Genomic DNA, 20,519 nt, shown 5'->3' with positions numbered 1-20,519 from the left:
TATTGCTAATATATAGCTGGATAGAAAAACAAAACTAAATAAATGACTTTAAGATCCAAAAGGAAGACTTCCTATTTATTAAGAACTGCACTTACTTACTTAGGGAAAAAATATAGTGAAAACTTCACATTCACTAATGACTAAAAATTTTGTTTTGCTTTCCTTCAGTTCTCTGGATTTCCCCTTCACATGCCATACTCTGAAGTGAAGCCTTTAACTGAAGCTGTGTATAGCACTGGAGTACATAATATTGATGCGCCTAATGTTGAATTTGCTTTAGCTGTATATATCCACCCATATCCCAAAAACGTTTTGTCTGTTTGGATCTATGTTGCCTCCCTTATACGCAACAGATAGTTTTTTCATTGTATGTTTTATATGTAAAAATGATAATTGAGAATATTTTTTAAGTGCTCTTGATCAAAGGGAAGAAAATACTTACAAATAATGAAATAAAATTATCATTTTCAAAATATGCAAAATAAGTGTTTTTATTTAGTAGACTGCCATGTCTCTGCCACTTTGACCCTAAATTCAACTGTGACAACTCAAGAGTTCCCACTTACCCTATGAGCTTTATTCCTCTATGCTTTTGTACCTGCTCACCTTCTATTTAGAATGTTCTTCTTCTTTGCCAGTAAGACATCCCATGCTCTTAGATTGGAAGAGTACTGTTAAAATGGCCATACTACCCAAAGCAATCTACAGATTTAATGTGATCCCTATCAAATTACCCATGACATTTTTCATAGAACTAGAACAAATAATCCTAAAATTTATATGGAACCACAAAAGATCCAGAATTGCCAAAGCAATCCTGAGGAAATTGAACAAAGCAGGAGGTGTAATCCTCCCAGACTTCAGAAAATACTACAAAGCTACAGTAATCCAAACAGCATGGTATTGGCACAAAAACAAGACACATAGATAGAATAGAGAGCCCAGAAATAAACCCATACACCTATGGTCAACTGATCTTTGACAAAGGAGACAAAAATATACAATGGAGAAAAGACAGTCTCTTCAGCAAGTGGATGCTGGGAAAGCTGGACAGCCACATGTAAATCAACGAATATAGAACCCTCCCTCACACCATACACAAAAATAAACTCAAAATGGCTTAGACTTAAACGTAAGTCGTGATACCACAAAACTCCTGGAAGAGAACAAGGGCAAAACATTCTCTGATATAAATCGCAGCAATTTTTTCTTAGATCAGTCGCCCAAGGCAAAAGAAATAAAATAAACAATAAACAAATGGGGCCTAATCAAACTTATAAGATTCTGCACAGCAAAGGAAACCATAAACAAAACAAAAAGACTACCTATGGACTGCAAGAAAACATCTACAAATGGCGCAACCAACAAGGGCTTAATTTCCAAAATATACAAACAGCTCATACAACTCAATATCAAAAAAACAACACAATCAAAAAATGCGCAGAAGACCTAAATAGACATTTCTCCAAAGACGACATGCAGATGGCCAACAGGCACATGAGATGCTCAATATCACTAATTATTAGAGAAATGCAAATCGAAACTACAATGAGATATCACCTCACATCGGTCAGAATGGCCATCATCAAAAAGTCTACAAATAAATGCTGGAGAGGGTGTGGAGAAAATGGAACCCTCCTGCACTGTTGGTGGGACTGTAAATTGGTGCAGCCACTATGAAAAACAGTCTGGAGGTTCCTTAAAAGACTAAAAATAGTTACCATATGATCCAGCAATCCCACTCAATCCCCTGGGCATATACCCAGAAGAGACTAAAACTCTTAACTCGAAAAGATACATGCACACCAATGTTCACAGCAGCACTATTTACAATAGCCAAGACATGGAAGCAACCTAAGTGTCCACCAACAGAGGAATGGATAAAGAAGATGTGGTGTGTATACATATACAATGGAATAATTACTCAGCCATAAAGGACAATGAAATATTGCCATTTGCAGCAACATAGATTGACCTAGAGATTATCATACTAAGTCAAAGACAAATATTATATATCACCTATATGTGGATTCTTAAAATTAATACAAATGAATTTATTTACAAAACAGAAACAGGCTCACAGACACAGAAACCAAACTTATGGTTACCAAAGGGGAAGGTGGGGGAGGGATAAATTAGGAGTATGGGATTAACAGATATACACTACTATATATAAAACTGATGAAGAACAAAGACCTACTGTATAGCACAAGGAACTATATTCAGTATCTTGTAATAACCTATAATGTACTGTATTGTAATGTACCTGAAACTAACATAATATTGTAAATCAACTATATTTCAATTAAAAAAAGAGAGAGGGGCTTCTCTGGTGGCGCAGTGGTTAAGAATATGCCTTCCAATGCAGGGGACGCAGGGTTCGATCCCTGGTCAGGGCACTAGATCCCACATGCATGCCGCAACTAAGAGTTTGCATGCCACAACTAAAGAGCCCACGAGCTGCAACTAAGGAGCCCACTGGCTGCAACTAAGGAGCCCACTGGCTGCAACCAAGGAGCACATGTGCTGCAACTAAAGGAGCTGGTGAGCCAGGACTAAGGAGCCCACGAGCCACAACTAGGGAGTTTGCCTGCAGCAACTAAGACCCAGCGCAACCAAAAATAAAATTTAAAAAAAAAAAGAGAGATAGGTAATTAGGGAGTTAATTAGATCATAAGGATACAGTCCTCAAGATGGGATTTAGTGCCCTTTAAGAAAAGACAGGCGAGAGCTTACTTCCCCTCTATGCCATGCGTGGATACAATGAGAAGATGGCTGTCCACAAGCCAGAAAGAGTCTTCATTAGACAGTAGATCTGCTGAAACCTTGACTCTGGACTTACCAGCCTCTAGAACTGTGAGAAATAAATTTTTGTTAAGCCATCCAGCTTATGGTACTCTGTAACAACAGCCCAAACTGATGAAGCCAAAGTCAGATAATACTAAAAGGAATTAAAGGTATGTACTGACATGGAAAGATGTACACAAAATAGAAATATGTAAAACAGGATTTCTCAGTAGCGGCACTATTGACATTCTGGGCCAAGTAATTATTTGTTGTGAAGGGCTCTGTAGGATGTTTAACAGCATCCTTGGCACCTACCCACTAGCTGCCAGTTGCATTCTTCCCCTCTGCCAAGTTGTGACAACCAAGAATGTTTCCAGTCATTGCCAAATGTCTTCTATGGGATAAACTGCCTCAAGCTGAGAACGACTGATGTAGCTGGAATACAGTCTCACTTAAAAGCAAAACAAAACAAAAAACATAAAGACAGAAGAACCAAGTTAAGGAAAATGTTTTATCTTTATTCCCTTATGCCTTTCCCTATCAAATTATGATTATGTGTTTACAAGCCTCTGATATTTATACTATGAACCCTTCAAAGGAGAATTCAAGGTCTGACCCATAATAGTCATTACCAATATAGCAATATAGAGACAGGATAGTTGAGTGGTTAAGAGCATGAGCTTTGGAGAAATACTAGTTCTGCCACTTACTAGCTGGGTAATCCATAGGCAAGTTACTTAACCTCTCTGTTACTTAACTTTCCCCATATATAAGATTGGGATGATCACATTACCAACTTCACCACATTGTTGTACTGATTTTAAAAGTCAGTATATTTAAAGTACTTAAAACACTATCTAGTATGTGGCACTTGATGTATGTCAGGTAACACAAGGCATTTTACTTGTTGCCTCTTATTCTAAAAACAGTTTCAATATTTCATAAAATCCATCACAAAACCCAATATAAATTTAAACCAAGTGTATATATTGTTTCATTAACCATTAACTATCCACAGAGGTGTGGCCAAGATGGTGGAATAGGAAGACACTGAACTCACCTCCTATCACAGGCTCAGGAAAATTACAACTATTTACAGAGCAACCATCTATGAGAACAACTGGCAGAAAGATTGTCCACAACTAAAGATATAACAAAAAACCACAATGAGATGGCTAAGAGGGTTGGAGACACAGTAGAGTCAAGACCCACACCCCTGGGTAGATGACCCACAAATGGAAAGATAACCTCAATTACAGAGGTTCTCCCCAAGGAGCAAGGGGTCCAAGCCCCACATTGGGCTCCCCAGCCCAGGGGTCCTGCACCTGGAAGACGAGCCCCTAGAATGTCTGTGTTTGAAGGCCAGTGGGGTGTGCATATGTGAGACACAAGTGGGCTCCACTCTTAAAGGGTACACACAAAATCTCAATCAGTCAGACAAACTTGCAGATCCTGGAGAGACTCCCTGAGAGGTAGGAGGGAACTGGGACTCCCCACACAGACATAAACACTGGGGGTGCCATTTTGGGGAGCTCATTCTACCATTAGGACACTGGTTCTGGTAAGCACCATTCTGGAGTCCTCTCTCTAGTCTATTAGTGCAGGGGGCTTAACAGCACACCTGGTGTTGGACCACCACCAACACAAGGTACCCCCAGCCCCTGCAGCCAGCACCAGCCCCAGGACCCCCTGGGACACGCAGCTTGCCATTGTGGGACTCAGCCCCAACAACCAGTGAGCCAGCAGCCACCGCACAAGGCAAGGCCCAGCAGCCAACTGGGCCAGGGGCCAGCCCCACCTACCACACACCCAAAGTAGTCAGCCCCACCACAACAGAAGGGCCCACACAGCCCACAAAGAGAATACCCCCTAGAATATATAGCGCTAGTGAGCAGAGGGGAGGGTGCTGCTGGGCTCCATTAGATGTCTCCGACAGACGGCCACTTCTCCAAGATCATAAAAGCTAAGTGACCTACTAGATACATAGAAATAAACAGAGAGTTAGGCAAAATGAAGAGACAGAGGAATACGTTCCAAATGAAGAAAAAAGACAAAACCCCAGAAGAAGAACAAACCAAAGTGGAAATAAGCAATCTAACCCATAGAGAATTCAAGATAATGATCATAAGATGCTCGACGAACTCAGGAGAAGAATAGACGAACACAGTGAGAAGTTTAACAGAGTTAGAAAATATAGAGAAAAAATAAACAGAGGTGAAGAATACAATAAAAATAAAAAATACACTAGAAGGAATCATCAGTAGATTAAATACAGAGGAACAGTCAGTGAACTGGAAGACAGAGTAGCGGAAATACCAAAGCTGAAAAAAAAAATAATTTAAAAAAATGAGAAAGTTTAAGAACCTCTGAGACAACGTCAAGTGCACTAACATTCACATTATAGGGGTCCCAGAAGGAGAAGAGAAAGGGGCAGAGAACTTATTTGAAGAAATAATAGCTGAAAGCTTCCCTAACTTGGGAAAATAAACAGACATTCAGTTCCAGGAAACAGAGAGTCTCAAAGAATATGAACTCAAAGAGGTCCACACCAAGACACATTATAATTAAAACAGCAAAAAATTAAAGATAGAGAGAATATTAAAAGCAGCAAGAGATAAACAACTAGATACATACAAGGGACCTCCCATAAGACTAAGAGCTGACTTTTCAGCAGAAACCCTGTAGGCCAGAAGGGAGAGAACTGATGGAAAAAAAAAAAAAACTTTAAACCAAGAATATTCTATCTGGCAAGACTATCATTCAGATTTGAAGGAGAGATAAAGAACTTTACAGATAAGCAAAAACTAAAAAGACTTCAGTACCACTAAAACAGCTTTACAAGAAATGTTAAAAGGACTTCCCTAAGTGGAAAAAATAAAAGGCCACAACTAGAAATATGAAAATTACAAAAGCAAAAGTCTCATCAATAAAAGCAAACATACCATAAGGTAGTATATCAACCACTTATAAAGCTAGTAGTAAAATTAAAAAACAAAAGTAGTAAAATTATCTATATCCACAATAAGTAGTCAAAAAATACACAAAACAAAAAGATGTAAAATATGGTATCAAAACATTAAATGTAGAGAGGGAGGTAAAAATGCAGGGTTGTTAGAATGCATTCAAACTAAAAAAGATCAACATTAAATAATCACATATACCTATCTATGTATCTTCCTACCTACCTCATGGTAACCTAAGACCAAAAACCTATAATCAATACACACAATAAGAGAAAGGGATCCAAACATAACACTAAAGATAGTCATCAAGTCACAAGGGAAGAAGACAAAAGAAAAAAAGGAACAAAACAAACTACCAAAACAACCAGAAAACAATTAACAAAATGGCAAAAAGTACGTTACCTATCAACAATTACTTTAAATGTAAATGGACTCCAGTCAAAAGACTTAGAGTGGCTGAAGAGATTTTTAAAAATAAACAAACAAAAAAGTAACCATATGTATGCTGCCTGTAAGAGACTTATTTCAGACCTAAATACACACACAGACTGAAAGTGAGTGGACATAATAAGGTACTCCATGTGAATGGAAATGAAAAGAAAGACAGGTTAGCAACACTTATATCAGACAAAACAGACTTTAAAACAAAGACTATAACAAGAAACAAAGAAGGATATTACACAATGATAAAAGGGGTCAATCCAACAAGACGACATAACAGCTATAAATATATATGCAGCCAACAAAGGAGCACCTAACAATGTGAAGCAAATATTAACAAACATAAAGGGAGAAACTGACAGTAACACAGTAATAGAAGGAACCTTTAACACCCCACTTACATCAATGAACAGATCATCCAGACAGAAAAGCAATAAGGAAACACTGGCCTTAAATGATACATTACACTAGATGGATTTTAAATATATAGAGAACATACTATCCAAAAGCAGCACGACACACATTCTTTTCAAGTGCACATGGAACATTCTCCAGGACAGATCACGTGCTAGGCCACAAAACAAGTTTCAGTAAATTTAAGAAGACTGAAATCATATCAAGCATCCTTTCCAACTACAATGCTGTAAGACTAAAAATCAACTACCTAAAAAAAAAAAAAACCCCACACAAGCACATGGAGGCTAAACAATATGCTATTAAATATCCAATGGATCACTGAAGAAATCAAAAAAGAAATTTAAAAAATACCTGGAGACAAGTGAAAATGGAAACACAATGATCCAGTGTCTATGGAACTCAGCAAAAGCAGTTCTAAGAGGGAAGATTATAGCAATACAAGCCCACCTCAGGAAACAAGAAAAATCTCAAATAAAAATTTAACCTTATATCCAAAGGAACTAGAAAAAGAAGAACAAACAAAACCCAAAGTTAGCAGAAAGGAAGAAATAATAATGATCAGAGGAAAATAAATGAGACAGAGACTAAAAAACAATAGAAAAGATCAATGAAACTAAGAGTTGGTTCTTTGAAAGGTAAACAAAATTGATAAACCTTTAGCCAGACTCATCAACATAAAAAGAGAGTCCAAATAAAATAAAAAATGAAAGATGAGAAGTTATAGCTAACACCACAGGAACACAAAGAATCGTAAGAGATTATATTGAGAACAATTATATGCCAATAAAATGGACAACCTAGAAGAAATGGAATAAATTCCTAGAAATGTACAATCTCCGATGACTAAATTAGGAAGAAACAGAAAATATGAACACAACAATTACCAGTAATGAAATTGAATCAGTAACCAAAAAAACTCCCAGCAAACAGAAGTCCAGGACCAGATGGCTTCACTGGTGAATTCCACCAAAAATTTAAAGAGGAGTTAACATCCATCCTTCTCAAACTATTCCAAAAAACTGCAGAGGAAAAAAATGCTTCCAAACTCATTCTACAAGGACAGCATCACCCTGATACCAAAACGAAAGACAACACGTGCAAAAGAAAATGACAGGCCAATGTCACTGATGAACATAGATGCAAAAACCCTCAAGAAAGTATCAGCAAACCAAATTCAACAATACATTAAAAGAATCATACACCATGATCAAGTGGAATTTATCCCAGGGATGCAAGGATGATTCAGTATCTGCAAATCAATGAATGTGATAACCTTAAGAAACTCAATAAAAATCATATGATCACCTCAAGAGATGCAGAAAAAGTTTTTGACAAAATTCAACATCCATTTAAGGTGGGTACAGCTTGGAAAACTATAAGACACTGATGAAAGAAACTGAAGAAAACACAAATAGAAAGATATACCAGACTCATGAATTGGAGGAATTAATATTGTTAAAATGACCATACTATTCAAGGGAATCTACAGATTCAATGCTATCTCTCTCTATCAAAATACCAATAGCATTTCTCACAAAACTAAACAAATAATCCTAAAATTGAATGGAAACACAAAAGACCTTGAACAGCCAAAACAATCATGAGAAAGAAGAACAAAGCTGGAGGTATCAGGCTTCCTGATTTCAAACCATACTACAAAGCTACAGTAATCAAAACAGTATGGTGCTGGCATAAAAAACAGACACACAGATCAATGGAACAGAATAGAGTCCAGAAGTAAATTCACACTTATATGATCAATTAATCTATGACAAAGGAGGCAAGAATATAAATGGGAAAAAGACATCCTCTTCAATAAACAGTATTGGGAAAACTGGAGAGCTACATTAAAAAAGAATCAAACTGGACTACTTTCTCACAACAAATACAAAAATAAACTCAAAATGGATTAAAGACTTAAATGTAAGGACCCAAAACCATAAAACTCCCAGAAGAAAACACAGGCAGTATGCTCTTTGACACTGGTCTTACCAATAGCTTGGATATATCTCCTCAGGCAAGGGCAATAAAAGCAAAAATAAGCAAATGGGGCTACATCAAACTAAAGAGCTTTTGCATGCAAAAAAACAAAAAGAACTCTCAGCAAAACAAAAAGGCAGCCTACTGAATGGGAGAAGATATTTGCAAATGATATATTTGACAAAGGGTTAATATCCAAAATATACAAAGAACTCATACAGCTTGACATCAAAAAAAACAAACAACCAGATTAAAAAATGGGCAGCAGACCTGAACAGACATTTTTCCAAAGAAGACATACTGATGGCCAACAGACACATAAAAATATGCTCAACATCATTAATTACCAGGGAAATGCAAATCAAAACCACAATGAGATAACCACCTCACACCTGTCAGAATGGCTGCCAACAAAAAGACAACAAATAACAAGTGTTGGTAAAGATGTGGAGAAAAGCGAACCCTCATGCACTACTGGTGGGATTGCAAATTGGTGCAGCCCCTATGCAGAACAGTATGGAGAAGCCTCAAAAAATTAAAAATTGAACTGTCAGCAATTTCACTTCTGAGTATTTATCCAAAGAAAACAAAAACACTAATTTAAAAAGTTATATGCACTCCAGTGTTCACTGCTGCATTATTTATAATAGCCACGAGATGGAAGCAACCTGAGAGTCCACGGAAAGATAAATGGATAAAGGTGAGATATATATATATATATACACATATATATATACGTATATATGATATTACTCAGCCATTAAAAAAGAATCTTGCCACTTGAGAAAACATGGATGGATCTAGAGGATACTAAGTGAAATAAGTCAGACAGAGAAAGACAAATATGACATGATTTTACTTATATGTGGAATCTAAAAACAAAACAAAAACAGTCCCATAGATACAGAAAACAAACCAGTGGTTGCAAGAAGGGAGGAGGGTAGGGGAAATAGGTGAAGGAGATTAAGAGGTACAAACCCTGTTATATAATAAATAAGTCATGGGGATGTAATATACAGCATAAGGAATATGGTCAATAATACAGTAATAACTTTATGTAAGTAGAGGTGGTTACCAGACTTACCACAGTGATCATTTCATAATGTATGCAAGTGTCAGGTCATTACGCAGTACACTTGAAACTAACATAATATTGTACATCAACTATATTTCAATGAAAAATAAATTTAGAAGAAATTTTAAAGCATTAACTATCCTTAATAATGGAAAAGCAGTAATATTTAAAAATTAAATGCAGATTATGCCATCTCCCCATGAAATGGGTGGGGGTAGTGGGGGTGGTAGAAAAACAATGAGTTTCCACATGCAATGTGCTCACACGTTGAAGTCAGTTTGGTTCAAGACTGCCAAGTCCTATTTAATGGTTTTCTAATATCAAGTAGCACAGGACAAAGCAAAAGGGGGGCACCTCAATTACCTGGAACCCCTGGGAAATAAGCTGCTCAAATTAATTAATTTATGAAGAATAACATTTAAGCCAAGTCCCAAAATATCATTTAATCATGATTTTTTCCATTAAGTATTATCAAAAATTTTACTCCCCAAATATTACACTGTTTTCTGATTACATGAGTATAAACTTGAGTACTCCCTTGATGACTTGGGACCTGGTTATAGAGATGACTAATTTTACCATGCAGTTGGATGGGACTCACTCCAGAAGACTTATTTTAGTTTGTTTTCTTGAAATAGTCCCTGAGGTCAACTTTTCAAATAAACTTTATTAAACACTTCAGGAAATAAAAGTACAGTAACGACAAAACAGTCAATCTACAAAATAAAACTTCTGACCCTGTAACTGCTCACTAAACTCAGATTTCCTCTCAAGTTCTCTAAGGGAATCCAGAACGTTTTTTCCTTTGTGCTTAGGCCAGACTTTTAAAGGAGGCAGCTAGGCGCAGTAGTGCCAACAAGAGGCATGAGGACTTAAGCTAAGAGACACAAACTTAAAGGGTAAGATGGTCTGCTTCTACAGCTGCCTTATCCTCCATACAAGAAACTTGAGGGGTTCCATCTTATATTTCACAAATGTTAACAGCAATGGAATCAAAATGAGAGAACTCTTAGAGAAAGGTGAAATTTCACAGAGCCATTAGATGTCCTTCCTTAGAGGTGATCTTCCCTCACAGTATTTAGTTCAAATGTTAGTTAAATTTAAAAGCAGAGTGACTCTCCTTATTTATTTTCTCATCAAATGATTCTTCCTTCATCTTTAGACAACTCTGTGTAAAACAGTTTTCTCTTAGCCTGAACTGAAATCTGTCTATCTATAGTTTGTATCTTTCCTACTCTTCCTCTTCCTCAATAAAACAAACAAACAAAAAATACCTGGGACCACAAAGAACATAATTGCAAGATTACCTTCTCTTCCACAGCCTTACAGATATTTATAAAAATAGATGGCATGCTGCTGACTATTCTCTTCTTTGTGACATAAATTATACATAACATGACATAAAATTGACTCAATATGTGCCTTTCTGAATAACAGGTCTCCATTCCAATTATTATATCAAACAGCAATGAAGACAAGCTTACAAATTCAAATTCTGACTATTGCACAATAAATTTCAAAAAGACAATTCAGCTCAATAAAATCAGGTATCTGTCTAAAACTATTCATTTGTCAGGGTCATGATTTCATGGGAGTTGAAAAGACCTATTTAGTCCTATTTCACAGTAAAGTAACCCTGGATTGAGATTTACAACAAAATCAAAACACAAAAGAAATTACTTGGTAAAGTCCTCAAAGTAGATTTTATTTATACATTTCTTCAAATGACTGTGGAACTTTTAAAAACCCCTCCCCCAAATGTGACAATTTACGGACAGTGGTGGGAACCAGGGGTCTTTGAAGAAAGCAAATACAAAGACACTGGTGCTGTGCCAGCTCCCTGAGCTAACACCAAGAAGCCAATTTATTTTATAATCTTAAAGAATCTTATATGTGGATATGTTTGAATTGGCCCTCTGAGAATTGTTCAAATAAAGGAAACATTACGGAAAAGAGACTGGTTTCCAAAATGTGCAGTCTCTGAAAATAAAACTTCAAAAATGTATATCTGAAAAGATCTGCAAGGCTTGGTACAGTGTTTATCTATGAAGAGAACCAATAACCCATTAACTTCAAAACTCAAAATAATCTAAAAAGTACTTTAAATGGCATGGCATTAGTGACATTTTTTTCAAAATATTTAGTTTAAAAGAAATCTGATAAAATTGTTCTCACCCTATGAAAAGACCTAATCCCTTTCTAAAACAAAAATATGATTTGCAAGAGAAACAACACTGTACAATTCACTGGTAAATTAAGATTTCCGAGGCTGTAAGAAATGGGGCCAAAACAAGTCACACTCAAAAAGGGATGATTAACACAAGAAATGTGCTATAAGTAAAGTGCATGAAAGGAAGCCTGCTCAGCTAAATGAAGTAGACAAAGGTCAGAAGTCAAGGGTCATTCGCCAGAGCGGCAGCAGGCTCGAAAACCACACTGCAAATTCTGGCATCCACTGGCGGTGTCAGCATGAGGACCTGTATGAAAACAGAAAAGTGTGAAAGGAGGAATTTCTTATCACACAAAAATAATCTTGCTAATGAAAGAAGTAAAACTTATTTTTTTTTAACTAGTAATACATTTGTAACATAGAAGTAAAATCCCACAATGAGCGTATAAAAAATTATTCAGCACAAAAATCGCCAACAGCAGTTTGACTTTAACTAATATAGGTAAATGAAAAAGAAGAATGAAAAGAAGTAATTTTTTGGCAACAATCTTACAAAATAAAAAATCCAAGAAGAAAAGAGATAACCCACAGAAGCAAGACTGCCAGGATAACTTCACAATGGATTTCTTGTATCATGAACATCTTTCCTAGAAATATAATTAAGGCAAAAACAACCTTATCTGTAATAGATAAGCTGAAGAATCCAGTATTGAGCAATTATAATAAATATTATACTCAAAATTTTTGTTAAAAATAAACTACGTAGATATAGCCTTAACATATTTGCCATATTGTTATTTAACATCTGTACCCAAAATAAGTCATGTGATAGGGTTAGATGAAATTATCTTCCAGAATTAAATATGTAATGAATGAATAATTAAAAACATATCTAAGACATAATAAAAATTATGATTCCATTACAAAGAAAAGTAATAATACATTTGTGGAATAACTGACATTTTATTCCAATCACATTATGTTACCCAGACACTAGATTAAAAGATCCATTAGGGAACATAGCTGAGAATTAGAAAGTATCAAAGAGATATCATGGCGCATATTCAAATGTCAAGTACTCTGAATGAATCACAGTTTTCATAAAGGCAAGCAAATGTGGAAAAAGACATTTTAACTATATTGAAGCCTTTCAGTATGTCTGCACCATGAACAAAGTTAATTAGTTCTTTCATCAATTAGAACCAAAATACTTCCATTTTTGGTACGTAAGGACCATAAAAGTACATGAAATATAATTTTATTATAGAAAATAATATTTATTTTATCAAATGGATTATAATTGAAAAATCATAGTACCCTGGAATGATATCAAGACTTTAACTCAGAAAAATATGTTAAATTAGCTTTGTTTTGTTTTTTGAAGTAGCAATCCATTGCAAAAGAAGGCAATTATGCTAATACCAACATAAGAAAATAACTACTTGCAAATAAACACATAGAACACGCTTATTTACCAGAATTTAACTTTTTTGTGTGTTCCTGAAATGGCAATACACAAAATACAAAGGACTAATTTCTTAGGATATACAAGCAATGAAGTATAGCATTCATATATTTCACTAATGGAATAATAATGTATCTTTAAGAAAAGAAACTAATGAACTTTACAAGCATAGTGGAACTGCAATAGCTTATGATTTCATTCATTTTCAAATACTTATGCTTAACTTTTAAAGTAACGTAATGCCTGGGATACGGGGAGCAGGTATGGGAATGGGCAATGGTATATGAAAAAAGATTGGCCACAGGTTTATAACTGCTGAAGCCAATGATCCATAAAGCTTCTTTATATTATTATGTTTATATATTTGAAATGTTCCATAATAAATGTTTAAAGTCATTTCAAATATAAAGTTGAATTACCACGAGCTCATTTTTTATTTAATCAAAATTAAAATCTATTCCATTTTGAAAATGAAAAGTTAAATGTGTCAGATACTTAAAATTCATAAAGTAGCATTTTTGTTAAGACTACTTTCTCTTAAAATAAGACACAATGCTAGTCATCTTAATCAAAGAATCAAAATGAAATTTCTTAGTACATATTATCAGATATTTTTTAGAAATGCTCTAGTGGTTTGAAATCCTGTGGTTTGAAAATCTTCTCGCACTGACAACCTCTGACCAGGTTTTCCCTTTGAATACATTTTCAGCTTTAACTGATATTCCCCACCTTCCCTTCTTAGCTTGCCTTTCCTCACCCCTTACACTGGTTACTGCTTTGCCTGCCAATCACCTAGTAGAGCCTTTCTCCAAGAGCCAATCTCCTACCTCACTATCATTGCCCTGCCCTGACACAGTCCCTGTGATGAAATGCTTAAACTGGTGGCTTTTGCAACAACATATCTACCATTTTCTCAGTATATAATTCTATTCTGAAAGGGAGAAAATGAGGAAAGAGACATGGAGACTTTGGTACAATATTCCAAACTGACACTCCCTACAATATTTCAAAATGTCTATACTCCTATTTTTAAAAGGACAGAAAGGTAAGGAAGAAATTTTATACTGAAATCAGTGGCCTAGGGAAAAATCGTAAGCGATGGCTGAAAGCAATCAAAGTAAAGTATGCTACTGGTTTTCAAGAGAAAATTAAAAGGGAGCCTCAAAGGAGCCAATTGGATCAAGGAATCTAATCAAAAGATTCATATTTTTCCAAACACAGGCATACTTCATTTAATTGTGCTTCACTTTATTGCACTTTGCAGATACTGCATTTTTTACAAACTAAAGGTGTGTGGCAACCTTGCACTGAGCAAGTCTATTGGCACCATTTTTCCAACAGCATTTGCTCACTTCTTGTCTCTCTGGCACATTTTGGTAATTCTCACAATATTTCAAGCTTTTTCATTATTATTATATTTGTTATGGTCATCTGTTATCAGTGATCTTTGATGTTACTACTATGACTCACTGAAGGCTCATATGATGGTTAAAATTTTTTAGCAAAAAAGTATTTTTAAATTAAAGTATGTACATTGCTTTTTTTAGACAATGCTTTTGCACTTAATAGACTACAGTACAGTGCAAACGTAACTTTTATATACACTGGGAAACCAAAATATTCATGTGGCTCACTTTATTGCAATATTCACTTTATTATGGTGGTCTGGAACCAAACTCAAAATATCTCCGAGGTATGCCTGTACCACACAGTTTTTCACCAACCTCCCCAAAAAACAGAGGCCCAGGATCCTCAGTCTCCACTCCAGTGACCTGAGTCACTTTTTGCTCTCAAAGTCTAAGGGATGGAAGTAGGGATAATACGGGAAGAAAAATGTAGGAATAAAAATATGTGTCCTATATTAGGTAGAAAGTAACCCTATCCTGGTATCTGTCAGCATCTCCTTGTTCATCACAAAACAAAGTTCACGCTCATATTGCTATAAAATGTGCTCCCTTTCTCAGATACACATCAGAATATCTTAGTTTCAATGGAAATCTAAGGGCATAAATTGTACTTAACCAACAACTGTAATACTAACTACCTCAAAACTACAATCCCATCATAAGGTGAATGACATTCCAGGTGACTGATCCTAAAAATCCATAAAAGTGATATCATCCATGAATGGGTTTTATTTTGTTGAAGGCCTAGGGCAAAGCAAAAGTGAAGACAACCGTTGTTTGTTAAGTTAGTTTCATACTGCAGAAAACAGGGGAGAAAGCAATTTCCAAAGCATGGAAATCATAAGCAATGTTAACAGTTAAGACCCTTAAGCATCACAGAAGGACTACTTAGAAAAGGGAATAAATGGACAACAGAATAAATAGGCAACAGAAAAAGTGAGGTAGAATTAGAAAGAAACATGACTAAGATATGTTGGGTTGCCAAGTATCTCAAGTAGACAGCTGTGCTTCCACAGACACGGAATTTCAAAGGTAAACATCTGACTTATCACCAGTAAATGTCAATCTTGATATGAGATAATAAACCCAATGGTTATAATAGATGAGGGCTAAATTACAGTAAAGGATAATAAAGAAAACAGAAAAATAACATTTGCATAATCATTTAATAAAATCTGTAAATGCATGGTAAAAATAAATTTTGTAAGAAAGCTTTTTTTAAAATATTAGTTAAGAAGAGCTATAATGGTAGGTATTGTTATTTTCCCAAATTTTTATTACTGAATTGTTTGTTTTTCCTAGATTTTAAGCATATTACTTATGCTGTATATCTGCACTTACCTTCACTTACCTTTAATTCCTCTTTAACTTAAATTAGAAACATAAGAGAGCAAATCATCTGAAACTGTGTCACCTACTATGATCTAATCTATCTTAATTCATGAATTAAACATACATTGAAATGCAAATCAGTACAACAAGTTTATTTGCTATCATTGTTCAAATGTTCTTCAGAGCTCTAAAACTAGGCAATTCCATCTAACACTTCTTAAATGACAAGGAATTTTTTAAATGTTATGGCTAAGAAGCCTTTTTTTATACTTAAATCTTAACTTTTTTATCAGTCAAATAACAAATTTAAATGTCATGAAGAATCATTAAGAAGAATAAAAATGGCATTTTATGTTAATGCTTAGTACAGTGTCTTGCTCACAGCAGACACTATTTGAATATCTGATTACTAATTTATCTTCTCCAAAATCTCTGCTAATGCTTAGGAAATAGAAAATTTTGTTTTACTTATCACTTTTTAGTTAATAAATATTATTTATCAGCATTTACTTATTTTAGTAAGTAACCTGGTAGTTAACTAAGTAAACTCTCTTTTGACAAAATACATTTTTAATTAAGTGTTACTCTCAAATATTAAAATACAATGTGTCACCTAAATATGCTCTCTATTAGTTTAAGAACATGTATAAAAATACTGATTACTTTCAGAAATAATAAAAATAATAATAAAAAGGGAGCTAAATATTTACAGTCACTAAGTATTTATTGTACAAGTTGAATTGTAATGAAAGACACTGGATGAATCCCGTGTCATCTTGCAAAACTGGATACAATGCAACTTTATTCTAACACTTTCTAGTGTCCATATGGCCTTTTAAGGAAAAGATTGTATCAGGGCATTGCTTTAAGAGCAACTGGCTGGAACTCTGGAACATAAGTTCACATGACAAGTCACCCTGTAAACTTTAAAGGATTTCCATTTCCCCCAAATCATGCTTTAAGAAGCTGTAAAAGGAGACTTGGTATTGAATTATACAAGCACAGTCAATTTCCTTTCAAACATTTTAAAGTCAGATATGTTCATTAAAATTCATTTATTGAAAATTACCACTCATTTGTCAAAAAAAATCTTAACATTCAACAAAAAGAATGTAGCAGCTCCTTTGGAACACTTTAATATTTATATATTCAAAACCAGTCAAGATGAAAGGAATTCTAACATACTAACAAAGTGCAAATTTTTAAGTATTTAACTTTATCCCAACATCTAAATTATTTCAAGAAGTTTTTTAAAAAAAACACACACACACAAAAGTAGTAGGCAGATCATAAAAATGAAGTGAAACCCAATCCCCCCACCAACCCAATAACATCTATATAGCCCAAAATAAGTATAACAAATTAGGTTCTGAGATTTATTCCCACCAGCATAACCTACGCTGAAATCAGTGTAGACAACTCAAATGCAACCTACCAATAAGGTGTTTTTCTTACAAAAAATAATTGTTTACTGATTACTTTTCATAATATATCCTATAAGCCTTAGTAAGTACACCAGTGAACCTAGAATGACATAACCGTGTATTAAAAAAAAAAAATCTCTTCATTGCATCCCCAAAAGAAGCAAGTACTGCACTGTAGCACTCACACTTTTTTTTTGTACACTTGGCAGGTTGCAACTAAAATGACATTAATTTTCCCCATTCCTTCTTATACACTAAAGGCAACAGAGAGCAAAGTAATGCTCAAAGTGAGTGTTGCTATTTCAAGAACATGGGAGGTCATCTCCTGCATCACCAATGTGATTCAAGAAACAAAAGAGCTGCTATCTCCTGTCTCTTCATATACATTTTAAGAAAAATCTAATCTCTGAGAAACAGCAGATTTGCTAACTTCTCTGCCTACTGGTATGTCGTTAAAGAAGATAACTATTCCTCTAGTCTTGCTGGCATCTGTCAATTTTTCTGCCTGAGAGACTCCGTTTATCTTCCCATATCTTAAGGTGAACTGGACTCTCAAAAATAACAATACATGATGTAAAAAGGCACAGTAGAATCTGAACCATGTAAATTTTTTCCAATTATAAATACAGAAGGTTGACTTGCTTACTAATAATTGAGGAGCAGCTTTTTATGCTTCAGGACTTCAGTCTCTACCAGTGATTATCAAATGCCCAACAGGGCACTGAACGTACTTTGAAAAAGCACATTAAACAGTCCCATTGCAGGGCAGGAATAGGCTTAAAAAATAAAACAAAACAAAAAAAGCAAGAAATGTTACCTGATAATTGTTAAAAGTAGGTTCAGGGCTCAATCTCCATAATACTATAGGAATTTTAATCACATTTAAAGCACCTCAACCTCTTCCCAATACCACACTCACCATCCTCTTCAATCTTCCAAGAGATTTATTTGGAACCAGATTCAGGGTCCCTGAGGAGTTCACATTACCAAAGTCCTCCTTTTTCTACTACATTATGAAGTTTTCTTGTCCTACAAGAAAACTGACTCTATCATCCCTAAGAATTAGGTGTATCTAGAACAGCAATACTCTGTATTGTTAATGAGTGCTCTTTCACTCTAGAGGAATTTCCCAAAATTTTATAAGAATTTTAGTAATTCTATAAAAACCTGTCACTTTGGATTGATTAAACTATTACATATTTCTAAAATCTGGCAGAATGGATAGTTGAGATATCTCTCCAAAAGAAAACTTATCTTTAGAAAGATAAGAAAACTTATCTTTAGAAAGATAAGAAAACTTATCTTTAGAAAGATAAGAAAACTTATCTTTCAGGCTAAACCTGAAAGTAAAAATGTTTGGTAATTAGAAATCTAGAAAACAAAATAGAAACCCTAAGAATTTGCAGAACTGTTAAAAATTTTTAAATCAACTCCTCCAAAATTATCCCATTGTTAAAAGGCATTACCGTTAATGTTGTCACAGTAGTAAAAGTATTCATCATTTAGAGAAGGACATGCTGAAACCAAATCCTGCAGGCCTGCACCAGTTACAGTAAGACAACCAGAGAGATTAAGGTGCTCCAAATAAGGTAGCCCTCCTCCCAGAGTCAAAACCCTGTAAGAGAAGCAATTCAACAATTAGAATTTATTAACAATTAAAATGTATTATAAAATATATGAAAACTTACGTATTCCTATGGCCCAATGGACTATTAACAGACCTTTCAATCTGGTAATGAAAAATTAAAGTATTTCTATAAAACATGACAACTAACTTCATCCTTAGGCAGAATACATTTAACAGAGGCATTTCTGAAGACATTCAATAAACAAGTCTATGAAATGTTCTTAATAAGAACATTATAGTAACTCAATTCTTACAGGAAGGAAGTAATGAATCCTGGAATTGTAATCTTCACTCTCCTACTAAACTGTCTAAGTAAAAATTATCAAGAAAATTACTAAACAGTTTGGCAGTTCCTCAAAGAGTTACAGAATCAGCATATACCCAAGAGAAGTGAAAACATATGTTCACAGAAAAACTTGCAAACAAATGTTCACAGCAGCATTATTCATAATATCCAAAAAGTGGAAACAATCCAAATGTCCACTAATGCATGAGTGGATAAACAAAATTTAGTATAAATATCATGTAGCCATAAAGTACTGATACATGCTACAGCATGCATGAACCTTGAAAACACCGTGCTAAGTGAAAAAAATCATACACAGAAAACCACATACTGGGCTTCCCTGGTGGCGCAGTGGTTTAGAGTCTGCCTGCCAATGCAGGAGACACAGGTTCGAGCCCTGGTCTGGGAAGATCCCACGTGCCGCGGAGCAACTGGGCCCGTGAGCCACAACTACTGAGCCTGCGCGTCTGGAGCCTGTGCTCCGCAACAAGAGAGGCCGCGACAGTGAGAGGCCCGCGCACCGCGATGAAGAGTGGCCCCCGCTTGCCGCAACTAGAGAAAGCCCTCGCACAGAAACAAAGACACAACACAGCCATAAATAAATAAATTTAAAAAAAAATGCAAACCTTAAAAAAAAAACAAAAAAAACCCCACATACTATGTAATTCCACTTATATGAAATGTCCAAAATAAGCAGAAAAGACAGACAAAGTAAATTAGTGGCTACCAGGGGCTGGGGGCAAAGAGGAATGAAGAATGACTGCTAATGAGTATATGGTTTCTTTTTGGTTTAATGAAAATGTTTCTAATTTGATAGAGGTAATGGTTGCCAACCTTGAAGTATACTAAAACCACTGATTTGTACCCTTTAAAAGAATGAATTTAATGTGAATTTCATTTCAGTGAAAATGAAAACATTACTTTTCATGGCATACCCTAGAAGAATTTTAAAAAACAATTTATATAAAAAGGGTAAAATGAGAAATTGACTGAAATGACAATGGCAGAGCTGAAAAATATCAAGAGCAAAACTAAGAACATCAATTTTCTGTATAGAACAGCAAAAACTGGGAAAACTAGAGACAGTCTATCTTGACAGCACTATCCAAAAACTAATAATACAATAAATTTAGTAAAAAAACAAAT

The 20,519-nt window shown here is 35.0% G+C and overlaps 2 protein-coding genes across 7 annotated transcripts in view; one reads left to right on the top strand and one right to left on the bottom strand.

The window, feature by feature from the left end:
- The window catches only part of CC2D2A (coiled-coil and C2 domain containing 2A), a 133,538-nt gene extending 133,152 nt beyond the window's left edge, over positions 1 to 386 (top strand). For all 6 annotated transcript variants that reach the window (XM_068543200.1, XM_068543204.1, XM_068543199.1 and 3 more), the window contains one exon: positions 169 to 386. In XM_068543200.1, the coding sequence (XP_068399301.1) occupies positions 169 to 357 (189 nt within the window). In that variant the 3' untranslated portion in view covers positions 358 to 386. The remainder of the gene's footprint in view (positions 1 to 168) is intronic.
- A 10,961-nt stretch (positions 387 to 11,347) lies between these two features.
- Positions 11,348 to 20,519, bottom strand: part of FBXL5 (F-box and leucine rich repeat protein 5) — a 52,975-nt gene continuing 43,803 nt past the window's right edge. Inside the window, exons 10-11 of the mRNA XM_068543198.1 lie at positions 18,927 to 19,075; positions 11,348 to 12,140 (exon numbers count right to left, since the gene is read on the bottom strand). Coding sequence (XP_068399299.1) covers positions 12,064 to 12,140; positions 18,927 to 19,075 — 226 coding nt within the window. The 3' untranslated portion in view covers positions 11,348 to 12,063. The remainder of the gene's footprint in view (positions 12,141 to 18,926; positions 19,076 to 20,519) is intronic.

This window comes from Eschrichtius robustus, chromosome 4 (genome assembly GCF_028021215.1).
Source record: "Eschrichtius robustus isolate mEscRob2 chromosome 4, mEscRob2.pri, whole genome shotgun sequence".
NCBI lineage: Eukaryota > Metazoa > Chordata > Mammalia > Artiodactyla > Eschrichtiidae > Eschrichtius > Eschrichtius robustus.
The sequence above is the reverse complement of the archived record's forward strand: the minus strand, read 5'-3'. Positions and strand labels throughout refer to the sequence as shown.